Genomic DNA, 13,728 nt, shown 5'->3' on the forward strand with positions numbered 1-13,728 from the left:
GGTATGTATCTCAAGAGAATCCCCATTCTTTGGAATAAGCTTCTTATCCATGTGAAGCAGAGCCCTTCCCTAACCCTATTCAAGTACAACCAGGACAAGTGGCTGGGAAATTGGAAGTTCACTCCTGGTCTGACACCTGCCTCTCTGATGGACAGAGGCAACCTTTAAGTCATGTTGTAACTTGCATACTTTCCTTAAAATAATCTGTAAGGCACAATAACTGATGGAATATATTAGGGTTACATGGCTGGGCTTTAGCCTCATATACACTTCTGGATCTATAAACAAAGTAAGGGAACATTGACTAGAAAAGAAGAAAAACTCTGTCTGGGAACAACCTCACAGCTGTTCAGCACAAGGCAGTTCAAGTTGTAGCTTTAGTATGGTAGATGGCTGTCAGTAATTCAGAGGAAGAAAATAATTTTTTTAAAATAAGTGAGACATACATAAAGTGAAGGAATACATAAAGTTGAATGGCAAAAGACTGGAGAAATGCAACACTTTAAGTAGTTATTCAAATATGATGATATAACAGTAGAAATCTGAGATTGAGGAGAATGAGCTTCTTGAAAACGTGTTTGAAAAATTAATAGAAGATAGAGCATGCAGACAAAAGCTGAGGTTTCTTGCTGTACCATAGAAACTGGAAGGAGTGGACTGTATTAATTTATGAAAGTACTAATAAGCAATTGGGCTGGTGTCCCACAGCAAAATGTATTAATTGAAAGAGCACATTGTGCTTACGCTCTAAATCTGGCTTTCAGAAATCAACAGGGACCAATCTATATTAAATAAAATGCAGTCATACCAGACAAAGAGCTGCAGTAGACAAAATTGGGGCAGGAGGGTAAGAATTAAAAATTGGCAACACTAGAGTGTAAAAAATGATTAGTCATTTGTTTTACAATACTCAAATAGAAGCCAGTTTATCCCATCAGCCAGGAGATGTTAATAGAGCAGGTGTTTGATTCAAGATGCCAAATCCATTTTTCTTCAAAATATTTTTTTCTTGGACGGTTAGAAGTTTTTGGAAGCAAAACAGACTGTGGAGGAAATAGTTTAGTCAACAAAATCTCTAGCAAGAAAATCTTCTTACTGCCAACTCTGCTGTACGCTGCCCCTATCCTAACAAACTTAAACAATACTCAAAGAAAGAAACTGACCTGCTGCTATAAAAAATAGGTAAATTTGCCACCATTGTCCTTTAATAGAACCCACCATTGCCATTAATTGGTAAAGGAATTAAACTGTACAACTACCTAACATATTCACAACTAAGTACAGCACACTTGTTTCATAATCCAGAAAAATGTGCCCTACTCTCCGGCAAGGGGCCTCCGTTCTAGTAACAAATTATTACTACTCACAAATAAGTCAAATGCCGCAGGGTGACTTGCTGTACTCTGAATATATATCGCCAAACTCTGGAATAGTATCCCCACACAAAACTCTGACAAACTCAGTAGTTCTAAAGCACTGCTTTAACAACATTTTAACCAGTCCTGGTCCTGCACATTCTCATCACCAGGTTAAGGCTTTGTTCTCACCATATGATGCTCTCCAAATACTCTCCTTGAACAGAATACTTTCAAGCTCTCACTGAAATGACAAAACAATTTTTATGCACAACTACTTCCTGTACAATCCACTAAATTACACACAGGCTTTCTGTTTAATAACTTTTATGTCTGTAAAATCTTAGAATGTATAAATGTAAGTACTGTATGTCTAAATGTAACGCAGTATAAACAAATGGAATTTTTGTCTTCGGGTCTCCAGTAAAAATGGGTCTTGCCAGTCAGACTTTCCTGGTAAGCAAAGATTAAATATACAAGGAGTGAGGCAGAAAGCTCGAGGACTCTTACGTTTCACAGCTTTGTAAGTAAGAAAGCCAAAAAAAAGATTTTGCCGGCAGAAGCTAAAGGTCAGATACCAAAACTAATCACTTACAAGATGGCAGTTGATTGAGCAAGATGTTGATTTAGACCTCTTCCAGTGTAAAAACAGAAATTATTTAAAAAGCCAGTAAAAGTTATCAGTTTTGTCAAAAAAATGTTACTGGCTGGTTATTACACTGTCCAGACACCAGCAAATAAGCAATTTGGAGAAAATAATGGAAAATTGACCATAAAAGTAGAAAAAAAGAAAAAGCTCTGTTTGGTGCTTCCATGCTGGCTGCACACTGACCAACCGCATCATTTCAGTTCTCCAGTGTGAAAATAGAAACTGAGAAAAGAGTGACTTTTTCAGGTTGGGTAAAATTCAGTTACTGGCTAGAAAGTACACTGCCTGGATGCCAGTAAGTAAGTTGTTTGGAGAACCTGAAAGAAACTCAACAAGTAAAAGTGAAGAGAAAATACTGGCTAGGAAGAGTCCTGCAGCTGTACAGTAAAAAAAAAAAAAAAAAAAGCTGTTCAAGCTTCAGCTTTCAGTAATTTAGAGGAAAAAATAAATGGGATGTGCTCAGAGGTGATTAAAATAAATGAAAGGAATATAACAACTCAAATAAAAGACTGGAAGAATAGAAGAAGCTATTCAGATGAAATGATAAAACTGCAAAAATCAGAAGTAGAAATGAATAAAAGGCTGGCTGAGTGTGAGGCTTTTCATTAAGAACTGTTTAAAAAAACAGAGTAAGAAGACTGCACACACAGAGAAAACGTGGGGTCATAATGGAAAGATGAAAAGTCAGTAAGCAAAGGAGAGTAGTAGTGCTGAAATTGAATTCATCCTCAAGTCTTGGTGAGTACCTTCGTGAGGTGGACCCTGTTTTTCACAAAATCTCATCAAGGCAACACTGCTATATAGACTGTATTTATAAAGCATATATGACAGAAGCAAGTCAAAAACAAAAAAGATGGGTGGGTGCACAAGACCCAGGATAAATAAGTGGCCAATACTGGTAGGCGCACTGGTGCCAGGACTGGAAAAAATGACCGTGTAGAATCCTAAAAAAATGGAAACATTCCTACATTGAGGCCAGGCCACGCCCAGGGGGAGGATGGCCCCCTGTTGTAGAAGGAAGTAGCACTCCACAAAAATTGATTGGCCAAAGAAGAGCCATAAAGACGACCGAGTGGAGTATTGAAGATAAGAAAGAAATTATGTATTGTTATTATTATGTAAAAAGCCCAGAATTTCCAGACACAAGATATACAAAATGATTAAGAGAAAAATTAGAGGAAAGAAAAATACTTCCAAAGTAAAAACTGTCAGAAGCTTCAAATAAAAATGTGCATTCATTAATACAACACATTTTTGAAAAATAGTATATAGATCAAGAAACTTTGATCTGTTTGGAAAAAGAAGCATCTGAGGAAGTGCGAAAATATAAACAAAACGTAGAGGTATTTGAAAAATAAAAAAAGAAATCTGGACATGGGAAAGAGAGATTTGATCATCATCATCTTTCGGCTGTTCCTGTTAGGGGTTGCCACAGTGAATCATCTGTTTCCATTTCTTCCTGTCCTCTGCATCTTGCTCTGTCACACCAACCACCTGCATGTCCTCTCTCGCCACATCCATAAACCTTATCTTAGGCCTTCCTCTTTTCCTGTTACCTGGTAGCTTCATCCTTAGCATCTTTTTCCCAGTATACTCAGCATCCCTCCTCAGCACATGTTCAAACCAACGTAATCTTGCCTCTCTGGCTTTGTCTCCAAACCTTCCAACCTGGGCTGACCCTCTAATATACTTATTCCTAATCCTGTCCACACTCGTCACACACAGTGCAAATCTTAACATCTTTAACTCTGCCATATCCAGCTCTAACTCCTGCCTTTTTGTCAATGCCACTGTCTCCAACCCATATAACATAGCTGGTCTAACTACCCTCTTGTAGACCTTCCCTTTCACTCTTTCTGGTACTCGTCTGTCACAAATCACTACTGACACTCTTCTCCACCCACTTCATCCTACCTGTATTCTCTTCTTCACCTCTCTTCCACACTCACCATTACTCTGAACTATTGATTCCAAGTATTTAAACTCATCCACCTTTGCCACCTCTACTCCTTGCACCCTCACCATTCCTCTGTCCTCCCTTTCATTCACACACATATATTCTGTCTTAGTCTTGCTGACCTTCATTCCTCTTCTTTCTAGAGCATATCTCCATCTCTCCAGGGTCTCCTCCACCTGTTCCCTACTCTCACTACAGATCACAATGTCATCTGCAAGCTTCATAGTCTACAGGGACTCCTGTCTGATCTTGTCTGTCGGCCTGTCCATCACCATTGTCAATAAGAAAGGGCTCAGAGCTGATCCTTGATGTAATCCCACCTCCACCTTAATCTCATTCGTCACTCCAACCGCAGACCTCACCGCTGTACCACTACCCTCGTACATATCTTGTACCACTCTTACATCCTTCTCTGACATTCCTGACTTCCTCATACAATACCACAACTCCTCTCTAAGCACCCTGTCACATGCTTTCTCTAAGTCTACAAAAACACAACGCAGATCCTTCTGTACTTCTCTGTACTTCTCCATCAACACTCTCAGAGCAAACATCGCATCTGTAGTGCTCTTTCCCAACATGAAACCTTACTGCTGATCACTAATCATCACGCCCCTTCTTAACCTAGCTTCCACTACTCTTTCCCATAACTTCATGCTGTGACTGGTCAGTTTAATCCCTCTGTAGTTACTACAGCTCTGCACATCACTCTTATTCTTAAAAATCAGTACCAAAACACTTTCTCCATTCCTCAGGCATCCTCTCACATTCCAAAATTTCATTAAACAATGTGGTTAAAAACTCCACTGCCATTTCACCTAAACACCTCCATGCTTCCACAGGTATGTCATCTGGACCAACAGCCTTTCCATTCTTCATCCTCTTCATAGCTATCCTTACTTCCTCTTGTTAATCCATTGCACTTCATGATTCACTATCCCATCATTCAACCTTCTCTCCCTCTCATTCTCTTCATTCATCAACCCCTCAAAGTACTCTTTCCATCTGCTCAACACACTCTCCTCACTTGTAAGTATGTTTCCCTCATTATCCTTTATCTGCTGCACATCTTTCCTGGCTCGGTCCCTCTGTCTAGCCAATCGGTACAGGTCCTTTTCTCCCTCCTTAGTGTCCAACCTTTCATACAACTCTTCATATGCCTTATCCTTAGCCTTCACCACCTCTCTCTTTGCCATGCACCTCATCTCCTTATACTCCTGTCTACTTTCTGCATCTCTCTGACAATCCCACTTCTTCTTTGCCAACCTCTTTCTCTGTATACTCTCCTGTACTTCCTTATTCCACCACCATGTCTCCTTGTCCTTCCTCTGTCCAGATGTCATACCAAGCACCTTTCTAGCCGTCTCCCTTACTAGCTCTGCTGTAGTTACCCAGCTGTTTGGTAACTTCACTGCCATCCAGTGCCTGTCTTAACTCTTCCCTGAACTCCACCTCACAATTACCCTTTTTCAATTTCCACCATTTGATCCTTGGTGCTGCCCTCACACTCCTCCTCCTCTTCTTGATCACCTGGGGATGCACAAGCCAGTGCATTTCTTTGTGCCAGTCCCAAGCCCGGATAAATGGGGAGGGTTGCATCAGGAAGGGCATCCGGCGTAAAACTTGGCCAAATTATTCATGCGGACACCAGTAAAGAGAGAGATTTGATATGCTGCAATATTTATGCAAAGGAGAAAGCCAAGTTGACTAATATAGAGAAAGCAGTCTCAAAGATATTTGAAGAGAAATACAGGTAAAGGCATCCAGATATGGAAAATTTCATAATAAAAAAATGAATATCACAAAGATGTAATGTGGAAAAGATTAGTAAGGCAGAAGTTAAAGAAACAGAAGTTGAAGTTATGGAGTGCCTGCGAAGTGAAGAATTTCATGTAGAAGGTATAACACAGACTACATTACAGCATGATGGAGCGAGTCCCCAGAATAAGAAAAAGCAAGAAGATCTGGAGACATGTGAAGAAGAAATATGGACATGGGAAAGGAAAAGAGATTTAATATGGTGCAATATTTATGCAAAGGAGAAAGCAAAATTAACCAATACAAAAAAGCAGCATCAAAGATATTTGAAGAGAAATGCAGGCAAAGGAATCCAGATATGGAAAACTTTACAATACAAAAAATAAGAAGACTAAGAGGAAAAGAAGAAAAAGAGATCAGTAATGGGGAAGTTAAAGAAATAGAAATTGAGGTTATGGAGCTGCTGCAAAGAGAAGGATTCAGTGTAGAAAACTGAATGCAGAAAGCACCACAACAGAATAGAGCAATGGATGCCCAAATTAAGGGGAAACCAGTGGAACAAGAAGCAATTGGTCAGGTGCCATATCAAGATATTTTGGAGCCTTCCACAGGAAACCAGTATAAACATTCACTTGAAGCTGGACAGCAAGGAAAGGAACAGGAAACTCTGATGCAGTCAATTTTGAGGAGTGATAGGATAGTCATCTTGGAGGCCAGAAGACCCTCTACTAGAAAAGTCTACTCCACCAAATGGAAACAGTTTTGTTCCTGGAATCAAGAAAAGGGCCAGAATCCTTGGGTAATAAATATATCTCAAATTTTACAGTACCTAGCTGAGATGTTAAACAGTGGCCTTTCCTTCTCCTCCATCAAGATCCACGGTTCAGCCATTTCTGCACAATACAATACAGATCCTCCTTTATTCTCACATCCTCTATTAAGGCAGTTCCTCAGAGAGGTAAAAAATATAAAACCCCCACAGAAACCACCAGTCCCAGCTTGGGACCTCAACTTTGTATTGGAAAAGCTGACCCTGCCTCCCTTTGAGCCGGCTTCTTCAACAGAGCTGCAATACTTGTCGTGGAAAACAGCCTTCCTTCTGGCTATTACCTCAGCACGCAGGGTTTCGGAACTACAGGCCCTCATGGCTGTGCAACTATTCATCATTTTCCATCAGGACAGAGTTTCCTTATGAACCAACCCTACCTTCATGCCAAAGGTAGTATCCAGTGTAGCTTTGAATCAGACTATTCATTTACCTACCTTTTATCCAAATCTACAGAACAAAGGGGAGAGACTACTACATTCCTTGGACATTCACAGACAACTTCATTATTACTTGGACAGAACAAAGCCATTCAGGAAATCTGAGCACCTCTTTGTGTCCTATGCTACAGGTGCCCAAGGAAAGGCTATTTCCAAACAGCCAGTTTCAAAATGGATAGCCCACTGCATACGCTTTTGTTATTCATTTCATGGAAAATTTGTGCCTGTATACATCAGATCCCACTCCACCAGGGCTACAGCTACCTCTGCAGCTTTCCTCAGGGGGGGTCCCTACCAAGGACATTTTGGAAGCAGCTACTTGGAGTTCAATGCGCACTTTCTCCAAGCACTACCACCTTCCACTATACTCGAAATCTAGAGCGGGCTTTGCCACAGCAGTCCTGCAGGGCATTCTCGCCCCTCCTAGTTCCACTTAGTGCCTACCACCCTTACTTAGCTTTGGGATTCTACCCATCTGTAATGACTGCAGCTGTATGAACAATGAACATAGTACAGTTTTGTACCTACCATAAATGTAGATGTTTGAGTGCTCATACAGCTGCAGTCCAGGTTACCCTCCCTCCATCCCCTCTTAGGACAGGCCTTATGACAAACACCTTTATCATACAACCTATTTGGGGTATTCTTTTATGGTGTATTTGCTTGCAACTACTGTTTTTTGATTTATCTACATTGCATGTTTGCATAATATTATGTTTTGCCTTCCTTCTGGGGGCACCTGACATCTGGGGCAAGAAAAACTGAAGAAAATGGCATTGGCTGCCTCTTTTATACCCCTGCCGCACTGACGTCAGGGAAGAAGCGACGACAACCGATGCCGGACCTAGACTTTGGAATTCGGCCCACCGAGGACCCGCCTGACGGCAGGATAACCCATCTGTAATGACTGCAGCTGTATGAGCACTCGAACATCTACATTTATGGTAGGTACAAAACTGTACTTTTTGGTTAAAAGTATTAACATCTTTGCATGAGGATTTAGCCATAAGTAAGAACTATTTATATGCACACCCAAAATAAATACCACAATGGCTAACAACAGGCAAAACAATGCTCTTAAGAGTAAACCTGCAAACTACCCTAAAAATGATAGACCAATAACTTGCCTTCTGACAACGTGTAAACTGTACATGGGAATTGACGCCGACAGAGTTTATAGTCATTTAGAAGAAAACTCAATTATGGCAGTAGAACAAAACGGCAATAAAATAAAGTCATATGGAAGAAAGGATCATTTGTTGTTAAATAGTTATAGTGGACAACTGAAAAAGGGGAAGAATCTAAGGATGGCATGGATTGACTACAAAAATGCATTTGATAGTATCCCACATTCACAGATGAGTGCTTAATGTATAAAATACCCCCTAGACTGATTGACTACATTACAGTAATCATGAAACAGCGGCAGACCACTTTTCAATTAAGCCATGATAAAGGACAGATTATTATCCCAGGAATAAAAATTCAAAGGGGTATATTCTAGGGTGACTTTCTGTCACCGTTGCTGTTCTGCCTTGCCAGTAATCTGTTAAGCTGTTTACTTGACAGCTTAGGCCATGGCTACAATTTGGCTCATAGAAGACGGTAACTTCTAATGACTTCTCATCTTCTCTTTGTCGATTATTTAAAACTGAATATCTTATCAGATGAGAAACTGAAAGCACAGCTGCAGGGGCTTACACTCACGATCGACATGCGAAACTCATTTAGCAGAACCGTAAATGTGATTGCCAGAATGTCGAACCTTACAATAGCAAGCATTCGCTGTTACAAGGTTTGACACTGTGGTGCAGATTGCACTGTAGTGGGGATCCGGTCCCTCGCTGTATTGCGATCTCGGAGTTTGTATATATAAGTAGGGGGTGGGGGTGCAGGGGGGCTTGCTTGTCTTGATAAATGTGCAAAAGCAACCTTTAAAGCAGGAAAACTGCAGCACCAGGAACACATCAGTTTCAGTTTGGGACAAAAATGTGATATAAGAGAACTTGAGCTAGAGGGAGTGTATAAATACTTGGGAATTGATGAAAGATCAGCAGTAAAACATGAACAAATGCGAATATAACTCCATAAGGAATACTTTAGAAGACTTAAATTAATCCTGAGAACAGCATTGACATCTAGGAGCAAGATCCAAGCTATAAATCAGTTTGCTCTTCCTGTCCTAACATACAGTTTTGGAGTGATTGACTGGCCTCAAGAAGTGTTGGATAGATTAGATATTAAAACAAGAAGGATGCTTCATGCTCACCAAAGGATTTATAAAAATCAGTGTATACCAAGGTTATATAATCCCCATTCCGTAAGAGGGATGGGCCTCCTTGAAATTGATTACATGTATAAGATCTGCAATCGTGGTACTCCACACACATCTATTGACCCTCATCAGATCCAAATGTAGTGAAAGTTTTGAAACATGAGGAGAATAAATCAAGATGACTTCTCTGCTTAATTTAGCAGACACATATCGACATCAAGCAGGAATGGAAATAAAAAACAGAAGTAGATAAAAACCAAAGAGCAACTGAATGTGCCAAAAAAAAAACCAAATGAAAGAATATAAGGTGAAGGACCAGATGAGAAGGCAAGAAATGTGGAAGAAACTTATAGTTGCAGTTATAGAAAACTTCTAGAAGAGCCTCATGTTGATCAAGAACGAACACAAGAGTGGTTAAGGAGAGGCAAATTCAAACCAAGAAATGGAAGGTTAATATTGGCAGCCCAAGATAGTGGGCTATGTACATGCTGGTTTACAAAGTCCATTGAACATGTGGGAGAAACAGACAAATATAGGTTTTGTAAAACCGAATTGGAAACAGTCACACACCTTGTTGCTGGTTGTGACACGCTAATGGCAGAAGGACATTATACTGAAAGGCATAATAATGTGGGGAGACTGTTGCACTGGGTATTCTGCAAGCATTATTATCAAAGTAGCTGAAAAACACTGGAAGCGTGAGCCACAAAGCATCATAGAAAATGATGAAGTTTATATCACACGGGATCACCCATTACCAACAGTTCAAAAGGTAGATGCTAGAAAACCAGATAGAGTGGTCCAAGAAAAGAAGGCAAAAGTAGCATTGATCATTGAAATTTTGTCACACCCAGTGACTAGTACTGTCTTGCAAGAGAGACACAAAGTCATAAAATACCAGCATCTGCAGGCAAAAACAAGAGCAATGTGGAAGAAAGATACTTAGTTCCAATAGTAGTAGTAGCAGTAACTGGTCTTATAAGAAAATAATTTACAGTCATATTTAGATATGTTACCAATCCATGTAACCCAGTACGAATTGCAGGAGTCATTACTGGGCATATTGCAGGTGCTGCGAAGAGCACTTTTGGCTGACATCAGAGTGAAACAATACTAATTTCATGAACTTTAATCATGCTTTGACTTAGGAATCGGGTCCATTCCCATCATGGTATTAGAAACCTAAAAGACTTGGAGAAATTAAAAAGAGAAAACCTGAGATTTTTATGTTCATTGCTGTAAGTTATATAGCTTTTGCACTTGATATCTTTCGTTTTCTAAAGGTTATATTTTAAGGACACATTCCTGTGTGTTGCAAGTGGTTATGGTGCCAGAGACTGATTTGTGACTGATGCATGCTGCTGAAAATCTGGTGCTTTGGCTTTCAAGTTTATAAGTATTAATTTGTTAGTAGTCTGGCCTTGTCCATAAAATCTGTAGACTTCCCCTTGCAGCCTGGATGCAATTCCCAGCTTCAGTGCAGTTGGCAAGCATCTCGAGCAGCCATTAGGGGCAAACAAAATCTGAAGGCATTTGGCAGGCTGTTAACTGAACTTGTAAGGGCTAATAAGGCAAAACTGAATAACATCTCTTTTTGTGTTGAGTACCTCGCACAACTGTACTTTAAACAACAGTGGGGAGTAAATGACACTGTACATCAGTGCCTTAAAAATATAAGAAGAAACTGGGCAAAATAATATGCATCTTTTAATTGCTTTGTGTTTCTGGGGGGGGGGGGGGGGTATGATTAATGAGCAAAAACGTCTGACTTTTCTTTTTTTCCTTTCAGGTGAAAAAGGCTTTGGAATTAAACGGTTAAATCCCATCGATAATCTTGATGACAAAATACCTCTCAAATCACCCCGCCCTCATAGGAACATCTGGCTATCCCGCAGTCAGTCTGATATTTTTGGACGGAACTCAAACAGGAAAATTTATGTCCGGGATCCTCATTACACTTCAAATGGTGGGCCTGGACGTAAGGTTAACCCATTCAATGCCAGAAAGGACCTAAAAGGAGGAAAGATCAAGTTTTTTGACACACCTAGCAAATCTGTTTTCTCACATGTCTTTGATTTACAGTCACCTGAGTCCACTGACTGCATACTTCCTTATCAAACTCCTTTTCGACAAACACTTGGCACAGAGTGGCAGGATTCCTTGTTTCTTCCTTTGAGACGATGTAGGTCTCTCCCAGTGTCTCCTGAGCTTCCACGTAAAGAGTGTGGTGCTGTTGGTGCCATTTACACAGGCACTGGCAGGTATGACCCTGTACAGCTTAGAAGTGAGATGCAGCAGAATGTCTTTTGCAGTAGCAGCTATGCTGTACCTGAGATTCCACCATTTCAACCAAAATCTTGTAGGAAGACGTCTTTCCCATCCATTGTAGAGCCATTTGAGGTCATGGACTGTTCAGAGTTCTTAGGAGTGCAAGAAGAAAACAGTTTGTGCACAGAGAGTACAGTAGATGAGCAGCAAAATATGAAGAGTGCAGAGCTAACTCAACCAAAGTACTCAGATTCACAGACTGAACATAGGACAGCAGTAGGCAGAGGGGAAAGGGTATCCGTTGGGAACACTGAAGCATCGTCACCTTGTGAAGAGATGGAGACTGAAGAGTTTCTGATCAGAACATCTCATTTAGTAACCCCAGAATCCAGCAAGTCTACATTTAATGCTTACACCACAGAGTAATGTATTGCTGTAATCATAGGACAGCAACTCAAAGCCAAGATAATGAAGGCTGTTATCTGTCTTGCAGGTATTTTTGTTGTACTCAGAACCATGTGATGTATAATAGAAAAAAGCATGCATTAAGCTGCAGTTTGTTTTTTCAGACTTGCGAAAATTCCATTTGTATGTATGTGTGAAAATTAATGTTAACAGTTCCCCAGAGGAGTTTTGATTGTTTAATTTCAAAATCTCTCGTGTGTCTAAGAACACAAGTGATATTCATAAAGACATAATACAGCATGAGAAGATCTCTATTAAGAGCATTTTTTAAAACTGCATCACAGCAATTCCTTTTCACTGAGAGTGTTTATGCATACCACTGTAAGGGGCCTTGCATCTTTAAAATTATTTAGCCTCTACTGACTTTGGGCAGCGTTGAAGAACAGGCTCACTTTTTAAGGAAGTCCGTGGTCCATGGTGCCTTCAAGTGTACTGTCTGCCATTATTCAAGTAGTAGAGCAGAATGGGTTGCACTTTGGAATACTGCTAGTATAACTAAGAGCATAACATGGTTGGTGATTATCATGAATGAACTCCTCTTTACATAATCACAGCTGCTGCTGACTTTAGTTAAAATCAAGACCTGATGGGTGTATTGGGCATCATTGCTTTACTCAGTAAAAACATTCAAGCACTGTCTTTCATAGGGTATAGGTGAAAGACAAAATCTAATTATGTATTCTATAAGTATTTTTTGCTTCTTGGTGAATGAATACCAGTTTGCACTGTGATGAAAGGCAGTTATGCGCTTTTATTATGTTTGAAACAGGTTGTTTTGCTGAATCACAGTTGGGTTAAGAGCTCCTTTTTTTTCTTATATTAGGTTAAGATTTTTTTTAAATTTGTGATGTTAAATTTTCACCATACACCCCATCATAGAAGTCTCATCCATTTTATAGATAAAACATTTACAAGCTAACAGCAGTTGTACTTATAGGGCTCCCTGTTGATGTTATTTCAGAGGTCTTCTGCAGTGCTTGCATTTCCTCTTCTGAGATCCCGATCTCCACACAGAATTTTTGCATTTTATAGATCACTTGCCATGTGGGAATTTTAGTTTCCTGCACATATCAGAACATCTCATGCAAGGACTTGGAGGCATGCTTAACCCTTGCACTCCCCATTTTTGTTTGTTAATCATATTTAGGATCTCTAGTCCAACATATATTTAAAAGTTTCCCATATTAAATGCCCAAAGCACTTCTAAGTTTATTTCTGTAAGTTCAGAGTTATGAGTTTGATTCTAATGTGTACCATAGGAAAGTCTCCCACATTCAGTGCCTAAAAACATAAACCTTCTTAATGTTCCTGCAGTTTAGTCACCGGTCAGGATCCATACCAGCACCATCTTTGTCTGGGAGAGTTTCTCTACATTGACTGCAGTAGTTACCAGAGCTCCTGCCTTACCATCTGGAGAAAGGGGTGCAGATAGCTAGAAGCATACCATACCTCACCCCGTATAGCAGGGTATTGCTGAATTGTGGACAGCACAGGAATCAGCAGCAGGGTCCCTCTCGGAAAACTATGCAGAAGCCAGGTCAGAGTAATAAAGCAAGAAATTAGAAGCCCTGGTATCAGCAAACTCTTTCATCTTAGTCTGCCTCTTTGGGGTCTCCACATTTCAGCATGCTTTGTATTCTCCGTTCCTTTTCACTAGGGATCTAGCTCACACCCATTAGTTGATTATGCTGTGGAGAGCCAGATAGATGCCCCCAAACAAATAACTTTGTTAGCC

General features: G+C 40.1%; 1 protein-coding gene across 2 annotated transcripts in view; it reads left to right on the forward strand.

Annotated features, from left to right (window-relative positions):
* TESK2 (testis associated actin remodelling kinase 2) overlaps window positions 1-13,728 on the forward strand; it is a 1,590,840-nt gene that overhangs the window by 1,510,172 nt on the left and 66,940 nt on the right. The window contains exon 11 of one of the 2 annotated variants that reach the window (XM_044080241.1): window positions 11,050-12,879. In XM_044080241.1, coding sequence (XP_043936176.1) covers window positions 11,050-11,954 — 905 coding nt within the window. In that variant the 3' untranslated portion in view covers window positions 11,955-12,879. Of the gene's footprint in view, window positions 1-11,049; window positions 12,880-13,728 lie in introns of those variants that run through there. The other variant, XR_006365853.1, reaches the window with a different exon arrangement.

Source organism: Protopterus annectens, chromosome 8.part0 (assembly GCF_019279795.1).
Source record: "Protopterus annectens isolate FY-2018-M chromosome 8.part0, PAN1.0, whole genome shotgun sequence".
Lineage (NCBI taxonomy): Eukaryota > Metazoa > Chordata > Ceratodontiformes > Protopteridae > Protopterus > Protopterus annectens.